Below are 13473 nucleotides of genomic sequence, written 5' to 3' on the forward strand. Positions count from 1 at the left end.
CGAACTAAGTCTTAGCTTTCTTTCCTGGTGGTACCCCGCGCTTTACTAGGTTTGTGCTTTTCATGTGCTGCTTCATGTGCTGCTGGAGCTCTGTGTTGCTTGATGTGTTGCTCACGGGGTGTGTTGCTTTCTGTGTTGTTACTAGTGGTGGGGTCTTCAGAATGGTTGAGTACTTCAGTCTTGTCAAGAAGTTCAATTCATGGATGGCAGATGTGAAGTGGCTGTTATCGACAAAGTGGAAAAAGATCCTCGCACACCCGGAGATATTCGACGAGGAGACCGGAACTGCTGCTCTAATGCCTGACGTTGTTCCAGTGAGACATCAGCAACTGACGGACGACATCGTGCGTGTGCTGGAAAGCGCTTGTCTAAGCTCAATCTTTCGGCTTGATTGTGGCGAGGGAACCGTCATGGTGGAGAAATTGGTTGGCATGATTGCCCGAGATCGTATGCTGAGTGATACGAATATCGACTTTGGAATTCGATGCATTTGCGAATCGATTGGTAGCTGCTATGCTTTGGACTCATTCGCACCGTCATTGGGCTGTCCGAGGCCACCAGAAATCCCTATTGATAGCTGCAAGTACGTTGTGTTGCCTGTCCATTTGAGCGACATACACTGGGGTGTGATTATTGTCAGTATTTCATACCGAACGGAGATGGCGACAGTCACACCGTATTTCTACGAACCATTGTGCTCTACGTCATACAACGACACTCTTGAGCACACCTACGAGGCAGTAGTGGCCGAGTTTTTAAGAGTTTGGCACGATTCCACCATGCTGGGAGAGCCATATCCAATCGTTGAGGAGACCGTGTGGCTTTCCGGACCGAAGCAGCCCGACGAAACTTCTTGCGGTGTGCTAGTACTCGCCCAAGTGTATACGATGCTTAAAAATAGCTCGCAATTTACCCGATGTGCTGTAAGCCATGACGACGTCACTATTATGCGTCTTCGCATTATGTAGATGATCTTAAGGCAACCCGAGGTAACCACGAGAAAAAACAAGGCAGCGAAGGCGGTCCAAGACACAGATCTGGAATTACTGGCGACAATTAAGACGTAGCATGTTGTGTTTCGGAAGCCAATTAATTGTAAACTTCTTACTCAATAACCCCACTCTGGTCCTCAAATTCTCAATGCTGCGTGTGGCCTAACATTGAGCTGCAACACTCCTCCAGCACAACCGAGTAAGACATGACGTACTTTGAGCTGCGAATAGGAACCCCCGTCACGGCTGCAATGCGGGTGGTTTCCTCCTTTTCGAGTGAGATCAATGTAGCTAGCTCATCGTGCGCATTTAACAGCTTCGCCGTGTACTTGGCCAGTTTTCCAAGATTCCCTTCCATTAGTTCAATCTGCTGAAGCCGGGACTGAAGCAGCTTTTGGCAAAGCTTGGCCTGGTGAGTTTGAAGAGTCTCTGCTTCACCACGGCGAGCTGCAGTTAGCTCTAGATACCCCGAAGGCGCTAGGTGACTAGCAATAGCGCTCTTAAGAAGGTTGGCGTGGCTGATGTCGTCTTCGCTCATACTTGTCTCCTCTAAAACGGCCGACTGCGATCTACTAAGAAATTCACAATAGGGGGCCAGAAACTTTTACGGTTCCCGTCATTTATCTCTTTTAAATAACGCCACGAGCGTATTTTATTTAGCAAATGTTGCTCTCTGTGGCTCTCCTTGTGTCGATGTGGTCTGTTGCGTTGCTATAGAGCTGTTGTCTTGTCGTTGACGAGTTGCAGTACGCCGTCCGTTTTTTATCGGATAAGCTTACTTTATCTTGATCCCGTCTCAATAATCCCGTGATTTGGCTGGTTGTTCAATCAGCTGATTCCGTCCGTGACGCAGGATAGGATAACGGAGCACTCTGCCGTGTGCTCGCAGTGCGTGCCTTGTACCTATTCGCATATCCATCCGCTCACTGTTCGGCACCTCGACGTCATGGCGGACTCGACCATCAAGTTGCCTGCTACGCCTCCACAATGCCGCCCAGGTATTCTACGACTGATGCTGGTGGGGAGCGTGCTCTACACTCTCGTCATGTTACTGTGGGTCGCCAGCAGCGTCCACGACATCTCGTCCACCTCCGAGAGTCTCCCCTTGTCGATTGTACGCCTCTTCACCAATGGACAACACACTCCCACACCGGAGGAATTAGAAGCGCAGGCTCATGCACTAACCGTCAAAACTCTACCAGATGGGGCGACGGTTGAACGTCAATTCAAGTGCATTGGTTGGAGAGCCACGACCGATTGCAGCGCGGATGGAGCGCGCGACTTGGCTAACGATAAACCATGCAACCGACGTGTGGGGGATGGGGCTTCAGGCTACTGTGAGATCGAAGACGTCGAGTCAGGCGAAAGGTTCCGCGTCATGCAACGCGGGTGTAGTACTGTCAAGAAAGGAGCCAAGTTTTCCTGCTCGAATGCACCGGATTTCGTGAATTTTCATGCAAAAGGGCGGAAAGTCGTGGAGAAGGCCATTGCACCGGGGTATCATCTGCCTAATGTTATGGAGAGCGAGAAGCCGAAAGCGGGTATCGTTTTGGTGGTGTATCCGACTCTGCTGGCGAGTGCGTATGCTTCGGTTCGAATGTTGAGAGAGGTACTCAACTGTCGCCTACCGATCGAAATATGGTACCGTAGCGATGAGTTGATGAGGGTACCGGGGGCTCTAGAGCCATTAAAAGGGCTAGCAAAGAAAGAAGCAGAGCGTGGGATTACGTTTCGAGAGATTACAGACCGACGAGCGTTTCGCTTTGCGGCAAAAGTGTATGCTGTGTACAACAGTGCGTTTGATCAGGTGCTGTTCCTCGACGCTGACAATGTCCCGGTCCGTGACCCGACGTTTTTGTTTGAATCGGAGGAGTTTGTCAGGACGGGTTCAGTCTTCTGGCCGGATTTCTGGCACCCGCAGTATACAATTTTCCACATCATGGCAGACTCGTTGTTGTGGCAACTTTTGGACATGAAATATGTCAACATGTTCGAGCAAGAAAGTGGCCAATTGCTAATTGATCGCCGTCGCCACACGGCTACTATGGAACTTGTAAATTTCTTCACGTTCCACACGCCAAATCATTTTGACCAGCTTAAGCTCGTATATGGCGACAAAGACCTCTTCCGGTACGCGTGGATCAAGTTGAATGTGCCGTTCTACATGGTTCAGACCCCTCCCGCTGTCGCCGGCAAGGTTGTCAACGAGTCTTTTTGCGGTATGACAATGGTGCAACATGATGCAAACGGCGAAGTACTTTTCCTTCATCGCAACTCCAATAAGCTAACTGGACGCGTGAAGCGGGAAGAAATCAACTACGAGGTTGAAGCACGAAGACAGGCACGCTTGAAACTCTTGGACCAAGGACTTCCTGCTACAATAAATGATGAGCAGGTGCAAGCTGAACTCAAGATACTAAAACGAACGCCTCCACCGACACTGGAGCCCCCTGAACCAGATAATCTGCCCGACCCAGCCATATGGACCCATTTGTGGACATTTCGAAACACGTCGCGTCGCGTGGACTACCGAATCCGATCCTACACTGCTCAACCGGATTTTCCCGAGTGGCAACGATGCTACGGACAACGCAATATCAGCGACAGCGAGCACTTTTTCGCTCAGAAAATTGCAGACCTGAGTTTTGCCGGTTTGGAGACACACCTGCGGCACTTTGCCATGGAAGGAGCTCAGCTACTTGAAAATCGGCAGCCAACCTCACTAGAGCGCGTATAGAATACTAATAGAGTACTAAAATTATCTAACCCATTGACGTTACTACGCTGTAGAATTGCTTGGACTTGCTCCTACCCACGCTACGTTTTGAGCGTGACGAAGTCGGGCTGCATCCAAGGCGAAGTGACGAATGTCCGTCTCGATACCGGCAAAGCTGAGGTTGGCAAACTCGTGTAGCTCGAACACTTTCTGCTGCTCCTCGTATCGCCGACCGTAGCATGGTTGCCACTGCGGAAACTCGGGCGAAGCTCGGTACGCGTCGATTGTGTAGAGTTTGCGGTTCGCATCCTTACGGAATGACAGCAAGTGCGTCCAGATCACTGGATCTGGGTATCCGTCTGGGTGTGGAGCTCCAAGGGCCTCATCCGGAGGGACGACAGTGTTTTCTGACGCTGCTTTTTCCATCTTTTCATCGCGTTCCCCAGTCAACTTGTGCTGGTTGCGGTGCAGGAACAGCACTTCACCTTTAGTATCGTGCTGTGCCATCGTCATACCACAGAATGAGCCGTTGATTGCTCTGCCTGCCATTGCTGGAAGTGCCTCAACCATATGAAATGGAACTTTGAGTTTCATCCACGCAAGCCGAAACAAGTCCTTGTCGCCATAGACAACATCCAATTTCTCGAAGAAATTAGGCTCGTGGAATGCGTAAAAGTAGACGAGTTCTAACGGAGCAGCGTGTCGAGTGCGATCCACCAGCAACTGACCGCTCTCTTGTTCGAACATGTCAATAAACGGGGTATCTAGTAGTTCCCACAGCATCGATTGCGCGTGCAAGTTGAAGAGCGTGCGGTGCGGGTGCCAAAAATCAGGCCAGAACACAGCACCATTTGCTTTGAATTCGGGTGTACTAAAGAGAAAGCTTGGGTCACGCACAGGTACGTTGTCTGCATCCAAGAAGAGGACGCGGTCGAAGTAGGTGTTGTATATAGCGAAGACCTTGGATAGAAATCCCTTTGCACGTGGGTTGTACATTGGGTGGAATGAGACGTTGCCAACGAAAATGGCGAGCTGCTGCAGCGGCACCAATAGCGCATAGTCGGCTCCGATTTCGTCGACGTGGAACCAAATCTCAATAGGCAAGCGACACATAACTACTTCGCGAAGAACCCGGACCGTTGCGTAGGCGCTGGCGAGCAACTTTGGGTAGACTACCATTACGATGCCATCGCGAGGAGCTTCGCTGTTTTCAGCCACGTGTGGCAACGAGAAGCCAGGGACAAGAGCCTTGGCAACTGCGCCATGCCCGTCTACACGATAATTGACGAAAGTTCGAGCGTCCGAACAACGGAATTTAATGTTCCCCTTTAAACTGTTGCAATGTCGGCGCATGACTTGGAATCGCTCCCCTGTATCAATGTCTTCCACTTCACAGAAGCCTGACACGTCACCGACAACGAAGTCCGAGCATTTCTTGTCGTTTTGGGGCTCTCGAGGTCCGTTTGGTCTGCACTTGGCAGTCGCTCGCCATGCAACACACCGAAGACGTCGTGGCACCACCTCCCCAGATGGTAAAATCTTAACTGGGGTTGCGTCGTGCTTGTCCGAGTTGTTAGATGCCCAAGTAATCAGCGCAGATACGTAAATCAACGCAGATATAAACAGTAGAGCGCGAGGCCAACGTTGCCCACACCGCACTACACGTTCGAACAGAACGCGAATGGGACTTGAATATCCTTTGATGGGCAGCTTCGTGTCGTGCTGTGGTCGACTGAACACAGGTAGTGCAGGTAGCATTGCTTCCGGTTTTGCAGTCTCAAGTCGAGTGAATCTACTGTGATCTAGTGCACTTGCTAGTGCGCTTGAAGCAGTGACAGCATCAATACGGCAGCTCATCGGGACCACTCAGGGTGAAGCCTCGCTATAACCGCGACCCGGATTGTGGATTTTCTCCTGCCAATCCTTTCTGAGGCTTGAGCGTGCGGCACGCATTTGTTGGAATCCGCGACAAGCGTACAGTTTTAAATAGGTCACAGTCTGTAATTCACAGTGTAAAATTGTACCTACGACAAACCCCGCGGTATTATTAATACGCAGCGTAGCGTACAGTTTTGCTCATGTCTTACATTTACAAATCGTCCTTCTGGTTGGAATTTTGTCGTTGCCGTCTTACGCTTCTCCTGTTGCTTGTTACATGTAATAGTGCTCGGCTACATCGATTGCAATCTATGGCGATGGCGATGGTACTGTACCGGTGGTTTGATGTTTGATGAAATTGTGGCGTACGCGATGACGATGATGAAACGGACATCTTGTTTCTAACGATCCGCGTAGCCGTTATTTTTCTCACGCAATCTTTTCGCTGTCTGCGTTTGGTGATAGGCACAATATTTTAAGAACAAGTTTAAAAAATACATTTACCGCGCTTATTAAATTCCCTAAAAGAAATCTTTGTTACTACTTGTAGCGTATTTATAGTAACAAAGATTTCTTTTTGTAGTAAGATTTAAGCTTAGCTGTATCGAGTGGTGGTACGAGGTAAACTACTAAATCTTGAACAAAGATTTTTGCATAAGCCGAGCTCGCACACATCCAAAATGTAACTGGCTATTTACTTCGTACTTGTATATGTTTTCATTTTATAGCGTCAATAATTTAAATGTGCGCCTTCATGTTGCTAACCGTGGCGAATTTGTGCAGCTTCCATGGCAAAGCGCCGCACATGCGATTCAAGCTTCGAAAAACTCAGCTCATCGAAACTCTGCATGTCGAAGTATTTGCTTCTAGCAAAGTCACGCTCACCGTAACACCTTTGTTTCTCAGGAAAGTCAGGTGATGCAGAGAACGACTTGACCTTGTACTCCGAGCGAGGAGCGTCTTTGCGGAACGACAACATATGCGTCCAAATGATCTGGTCCGCAATTCCATCAGGCTCGGCGGGTTCAAGAGGTGGTGGTGGCGTTTTCTTCATCGTCATGAGCTCTGCGACCACTTCCTCCTCGGTTGCAATCTTGTGAATACCCTGCTTAATCCACCTCGACCTGAGACGCTTCCTGGCCTCAATGTGATAGTTCACAGGCTTATACAGAACTTCGCCCGTAAGCTTCTTGGCGTTGCGGTGTAGGAATACTACTTTACCCTCTGCATCATGCTGTACCATCGTCATACCACAAAATGAGGTACCGTTCACTGCACCAGCGACAGCGGGTGGCGTTTGGATCATGTAGAATGGGACGTTTAGCTTTATCCAAGCAAAGCGGAAAAGGTCTTTATCCCCCCATAAAAGCTTGAGCTTTTCGAGAGGGTTCGGCTGGTGGAACGCAAAGAAGCGGACGAGCTCGAGCGGTGCCGCGTGCCTTCGTCGGTCAATTAGCATTTGCCCGCTTTCTTGTTCAAACATGTCGACGTAAGGCATGTCGAGAAGTTCCCACAGCAACGAGTCTTCATGGAGATGAAAGATCGTGTAGTGCGGGTTCCAGTAATCTGGCCAGAAGACAGCACCAGTCTTCTCAAATTCAGGAGATTTGAACAAGGACGCCGGGTCTCGCACAGGCACGTTATCAGCGTCGAGGAACAGAATGCGCTCAAATCCACTGTTGTACAGGGCAAATATCTTGGCTCCGAATCGAACAGCCTGAGAGTCATTGATCTTTCGAAAGAAAATCTGGCTTACAGTCACATTCTGTGCTAGTTGTTGAAGTGGGCTGATTGATCTCGGTACCCGATCAATCTCGTCTTGTCGAAACCAAATTTCAATGGGAAGACTACAACCGAGCACGTCACGCAGAGTGCGGATAGTAGCATACGCGCTAGCAATCAATTTGGGGTACACGACCATGACAATTCCATCTCGTCCCTGGCTATTAGACTGTACATTGGGTAGCGAGAAATCCGGTTCTATCGCGGTTTTGACAGCAGCGAGCGCTTCGACGTGGTAGTTGACGAACTGATGAGCATCAGCGCATCGGAACACGTGCGACTTTTTGTATTTCGCACACGTCCGTCGCATAACGCGGAATAGTTCTCCTGTATTGGCGTCTTGCACCTCGCAGTACCCTGAGCTTCCGTCGGGGACTTCTTGGTGACAGTCCAGGTCATTTGAAACCTCTCGTGGCCCATCAGACTGGCAATTGCCTGTGGCTCGCCACCCGATACACGTGATATTCCTCAACTGAATTTGACCACTTGGCAAGTTCGGGACGGAGCGCGCGTGTTCCACCTCTTCCAGCTCCCGCGGTGTCGGTGTGCGATGCATCTCCTCCACTTTATCTTTAAGTTTCTGAAGCGTGTTCGTCACCGGATGATGCATCTTCTCCAAAACCGTGCCAAACCCAATCGAAACCGAGTCTCCCTGACCGCCGGTTGAATGCATGCTGCAAATGACCCAGCCCATCGTCAGCGCAACGTACAGCATGCTGGTGAGAAGAAACGTCTGCAGACAATGAAGCCCCCAACGTCGTGGACACGGCGCGGCCTCCATCGACATCAGAAACTCGGCACCTTTTGCTGCCGGCATTTGGCCGGTTGTTAGCTAAAGCCTCCCCGCTCAGACTAAGCCTCAGGGAGCGCTCACACAAGTGGCCAACGCACAACACTACAGCGCCATGTGACATGGCAGTTGGTTCAGCCGGCATAGACATGGCACTGTTGCTAAATCAATGTTATTGTCCCGGTTGGACAAAAATGGTAATATATTTTATCTTAAATTAGAGGAATGTAACTCCGCAACCGTAGAGCCGATTTCGTTGTGTGTCCCCTTAATAGATAGCTTGGTGTCTATTTATTCTCGTAAGAACTTCACAGCATCTAATAATGTTCACTACTTTTCAAATGGTCGCCGGTAAGAAATTGACTGCTGCTGAGAAGTACTTGGTTGTGAAGACCTACGAGTTCCTCCGCCAAAAGAAGGCCTCTGCACCGCATCTATGGAAAGGAGGAGTTCGTTATCATGTCAAAGAGTGCTTAGGCTTTCCAAGGTTTGGTGGCCGGGATAATACATGTTGTGCACGATGTAACCAATTAAATACGGTGTACTTGATATTCATTATCAGAGGTGGAAAATAAAATACTTCAAGTATGATTTATTTTTTTTTCGTTGCAAAATTCTGTACTAATAATTTACATTGCAGTACATGTACAGTACAAAATCAAAAAGTATGCATCTTGCAAGTTCTAGGATTAAATCCTGAGTGGAAAGTTTGCTCTCTAATGATAGTAGCCATATACATGATTCATCTTGTGATTAAACCAGCCCAAAATCATGGATAGATCACTTAGCGACTTTGTTTTGTACGATTTCCGTCACGACGTGTTCACCAACTTGTAATTTACCTAGTTAAGCTTTTGATGCACTCTCAAAGGCAAATTTCAGCGTGATATGTGCTGAATAAACATGGATTCGTTATTATTACTCTTAAACCAGTACCATCTCGCAAAAACGACTCCTAGATCTGCGTTAATGGGACTTGTTCTCCGTCGTTGTCTAGACGTTAATCATCACAGACGGGAACAGCGACTTTTCCTCCGTCTCATCACATCCCACACTAGAGAGTACCGACGGTGCTTGCATAGGTAGTAGCTGACTTTTAGTAGAATAGCTCGAAGCGCCGTTTCGTGAAGATGCCGCACTCATATCCAGTGGATGCCCTCTAGTAACCTGTCGGATAAACATCCAGCAAACATAGACATAACAGCTGAATGCGTCGAGCTGGATGGGGTTGTTCTGTGGGATCGCGTCGTACGTGGTAAGTCCACCAACCCTGAGACTGGTTGCTACTGTATTGAGTAGGGTGTCAAATCTAAAGGATCGTAATCCAGATACGCTTCGCCTTGACTTTCACGACAGCGTAGCACCAGTGAGCATTGGAGAAGTTTAACGGTAGCAATACCGCATCGACCGCATCTTCACGTACTTGACTTAAAACTCGCTCGCGTGTAATATCGTCAGCTACAGGTTCATCAGTACGCGTTCGCTTCGTTTTTGCAACTGCTGACTGAAAGCCTGCAAATCTGCGCGAGGAATAGTTTTGACAAAGCTGTACGCACAAAGCTCTTATCGAAGCGTCATTTAACCAGGCTGGATGAGTAGCTCTGTAAAGCAAAACGTATTTAAAGTCAGGGGGTTTGGGGAAACCTTCAATTCGCTTTTTCGGGTACGCCGCCAGCGCTTCCTCAGCTAGAGAGGTCGCGGCTGTATGGAACTTTGCCGGGAGGGAGGGATTCCTTCTTGTAATAACGATTTATGCATATATATCCCATGTGCTACCACCTCCATGAGATTGTGCAGTCTCAATCTGTCTCATTGAAACAATCCAACATCTTCGATCGAAATAATCTGCACTGCTTCATGTTCTGCTGCTGCGGGTTCTTGACTGGGCTGAGATTCATCTACCGATATGGCGTTGTTTTCACTGTAAGAAAGTGGGAGGATTTTGATGCAGGCATCAAGCAAAAGCGTGTAGAACAGATCCTGTATCAATACAGGATTTTTTTACGCATTTGTACTTGGGTTTCTTGTTCTCGGCCTCCCCGTGTCTAACCAGAACTCCTGATAATTGTCTTTGAGTTTTCTTTAAACCAGGCTGCTCTCGATCAAGCGAAATAATTAAAGCGAGCAGAGTGACTTCTCCAGCGACCTTGCGTCCCATCTCAGAAGCCTGGTAAATGTTTTAATGGTTTTTTCACCAGCACGTGTACTTTTCTTTTGTTTTTTAAGGTCTCTCGACCTTTTTCGCCTTGGGGTTCAGCTATTTCACCACACTTTTGATGGTCAGGCGGTCTTATGTTTTCGTCTTCACTAGAACTTATATCAAATTCGGCCTTTAAATTGTCGTCGCTGTCGATTAGGCGGACGGGTCGACTTGTTTCGCTAACTTGTGCTACAGTGTCAGTGGAACAAGCTCTTGAGCTAATTTTTCGTTGGCGGACGTTCCTCCATTGGTTCAATACTAACTGTAGTATCTCATTGAATTCATCCTCGTCTTCTACGTCCGCCATCTCGCTGGCAATAAGATGAGTAGCTCTCATCGCTTCTTTGTATCGTTCAGAATGTGTTTTGAGTTTTTTAAATGAAGACCCCTGTGAAGCATCTGTAAACTTCTCATAGCAGAATTGTTTTATCTTTTTTAGCGCTTGAGAGGGACACGTCCATCTAAAATTCGTGGATGATCACAATTTAAATCACGAAACGATCCAGTATTACTACTGGGGAACTTACATGTTAACCCCTCTGTTACCAAGGTCGTATCTTACGACTTCACAAAACTACAAAGTCGTAAGATACGACTTTAGCAACACCAACAATAGCAAATGGCTCGATAAAAATGTTCCATTAGTTTAATCAAGTGTAATTTCTGCTCCAAAAGGTATAAGGTCACACAGGTCAAACTTGCATGTGCACAAAACGGGCGGTGGAAAGGGTTATGCGGGAAATGCTGATCCGTACCCAGTGATGAGTGGCTCCACGGTTCCAGACGTGCTCATTTGAAAATTGGAGCTCTGTCACGCAAGTGGATAGATGGCGAGGTTGCGAACGAGTACGGTGACAAAAGATGCTGCGGTGGCGCGTTCGGTAGACTTCAGGCGTCTTTGGCGGCAGCTCCGCGCGGTCGGGCGGACGTCAAATAGACCGACGCGGCTTGCTACGGAGTGGATGTACTTCGCTCCAAATCGTGACTCGCAGGAGCTGGTTGAAGGGACAAACATGTTCACTGGTAAGCAAATCTTTGGAAGGGTTTTATATCTAAGTACTAACTGTATGCATGCTCAAAGGCGAGGACGCGGCTGTTAGATATGCCATTTCGTCTGGGCTGATCAATCTGGACGAAAGCAGTGACGACAACGGACAGGAGTCAGATGAAAACGTCCGTCCTTCTCAAATTGACTGCTCTCTGATGTTGTCCGCGCCTACGCTGGATGCCCTGTTTGACGGCAGCAGTGATGCTAACGAGGAGAATGCCGGGCCTGATACAGGAGTGGAGTTGAGAGAGGAACCTTTACGCTCTCGCGCTGCGAGGCAGCACCTACAATGGTTGCGTGCCACTGGTGGGATAGAAAGCCAGTCCATTATTTGGCCACGGGTGCATCGATGGAGGAGGATACGATTCAGCGCAATGTGAAACAAATTGGGGCGATTACTGTGAAGTGTCCCAAGCTAGTGACCGATTATCAGCGGTGGATGGGCGGAGTTGATATTCATGATCAACTCCGCCTGCAGTCGTTCTCAAATTCAAATGGCTTATCGGTTTCGAAAGTACTACAAGTCCTTATTTTTAGGCTTCCTAGATCTGGCGATCGTGAATGCTTTTATCACACACAAGTAGGTATGCCGGGCCGTGAGAATTGCGCCAATGTCTCGTGCTGCGTGGATGGCTGTCCTCCACAACCAGCTCCTGCAGTTAAAACCCGAGGATTTCGACTTGGATCCTATAGCAACTCCACAGTCATCCGCTCCCTCCAGGCAAAAACGTCGTCGCCTCCCACAGCACATCTACAAACAGTACGATGACTGGGTCATTGTGTCCGGCGTTCAAAAGCGTAGACAGCGTGCGTGTAAGGTATGCGCACTTCTTCGCGGTGAAAGAAAAAAATCTTTCCAGACGACATTCTACTGTGAAGACTGCTCCAGCGGCGAGGCCAAATTTTTCCTCTGCCCGAAAGCTCGGCGTGAGTACAATGGAATCGCGAAAACATGCTTCCAGATTTGGCATGAAGATTTTGAGTGTGGAAAATCAATTCCTGAGTCACTTGGGAAACGAGTTGTGTTTCGACGTCCGGCCAAGTTTGGAGCGCGCAAGAAAACACGCCGTGAGTTGTTGCGGGAAGAGGAGGACGATGCTGATGACGAGGGCGAAACTGCGTATGTAGCTAACGTTTTAAAACGCCATAAAACGGGGGTTTGATTGTAGTATCTCGAGTGTCGTTGTTTTATGTAATTGATTTTGTACGTGGGTAGTACATTTCTTGAATCAGGCTTTAGTAGAAGTCGTAAGTTGAGACTTCTCTATGCGTTGGCGTTTAGAAGAGGTCGTAAGTATACGACATGTGAAGACCAAACACTTCAAAACTTTATTCACCATCGCCGATGTATCCTACGGCAAAAGGGGCGCCCCCAAACAATAATGCTGTTATTAGGACGTCGTAAGTTACGACGTAATGTTTGCACGTTCAGAGACTCCATTTGCGGTATCAGAGGGGTTAAAAGGTTAAAAACAATTGAAAAGCATGGAAGCACCCTACCAACCTTTCATCAATCCGACGCCACGAAATCACAGGACCAATGACCTTGCAGTGTTTGCGATATGCAATTGCATGACGACAGGGAGGCATTGCTAATTCACAATCACAGCTTTATTCATTCGTACGCAAATTGTGTTCTGATAAAATTTCAGTAACAACAACGTGGCTTGAATCATTTAAGTCTATAATATACTTGTAAGAAAACGCCTTTGATATAGTCGACGCATACTGATCTTCAATTTCTCGAACCACGTAGTGAGTTGTGAAACGAGTACGTTCTGCATCTCCTCGTCGTAGTTGCTATTGACAAACTGGCCGATTCGAGATAGCCGGTATCGATATTCATTCTCTACCCGACGGTCATATGCGATCAGGGCTTTTATGCAGGCCGCCATACTCATGGATCCATTAACCGCGTCTTTCAGTTTGCCGTAAACGTTTTCCTGTCGGTTATTAGTATGATTCTTGAAGTAGAGCAACTTGGCTCGAAAGATAATAGACCCAACGTTCTTGGCAAGAATCCCAGTTCTTCTGAAAATAATCGAAAAACGCAAATCACTTTAAGAA

At 48.1% G+C, this 13473-nt stretch overlaps 3 protein-coding genes across 3 annotated transcripts; 1 reads left to right on the forward strand and 2 right to left on the reverse strand.

The window, feature by feature from the left end:
• Nucleotides 1-1938: 1938 nt before the first annotated feature.
• On the forward strand, nt 1939-3320 carry PITG_18270 (uncharacterized protein; the record flags this gene model as incomplete). The annotated part of the gene is made up of 3 exons (XM_002997847.1): nt 1939-2569; nt 2675-3211; nt 3295-3320. 3 exons carry the CDS (start codon nt 1939-1941, stop codon nt 3318-3320), a joined length of 1194 nt encoding a protein of 397 aa, XP_002997893.1.
• A 451-nt stretch (nt 3321-3771) lies between these two features.
• PITG_18271 (uncharacterized protein) lies at nt 3772-5631 on the reverse strand (the record flags this gene model as incomplete). The annotated part of the gene is made up of 1 exon (XM_002997848.1): nt 3772-5631. One exon carries the CDS (start codon nt 5464-5466, stop codon nt 3772-3774), a length of 1695 nt encoding a protein of 564 aa, XP_002997894.1.
• Nucleotides 5632-6346: 715 nt separating this feature from the next.
• On the reverse strand, nt 6347-8186 carry PITG_18272 (uncharacterized protein; the record flags this gene model as incomplete). Its single annotated transcript, XM_002997849.1, has 2 exons — nt 6347-7525; nt 7583-8186. The coding sequence occupies 2 exons, from the start codon at nt 8147-8149 to the stop codon at nt 6347-6349; spliced, it is 1746 nt and encodes a 581-aa protein (XP_002997895.1).
• Between the last annotated feature and the right edge of the window lie 5287 nt (nt 8187-13473).

The sequence above is a fragment of the Phytophthora infestans genome, genomic scaffold (assembly GCF_000142945.1).
Source record: "Phytophthora infestans T30-4 supercont1.66 genomic scaffold, whole genome shotgun sequence".
Taxonomy (NCBI): domain Eukaryota; phylum Oomycota; class Peronosporomycetes; order Peronosporales; family Peronosporaceae; genus Phytophthora; species Phytophthora infestans.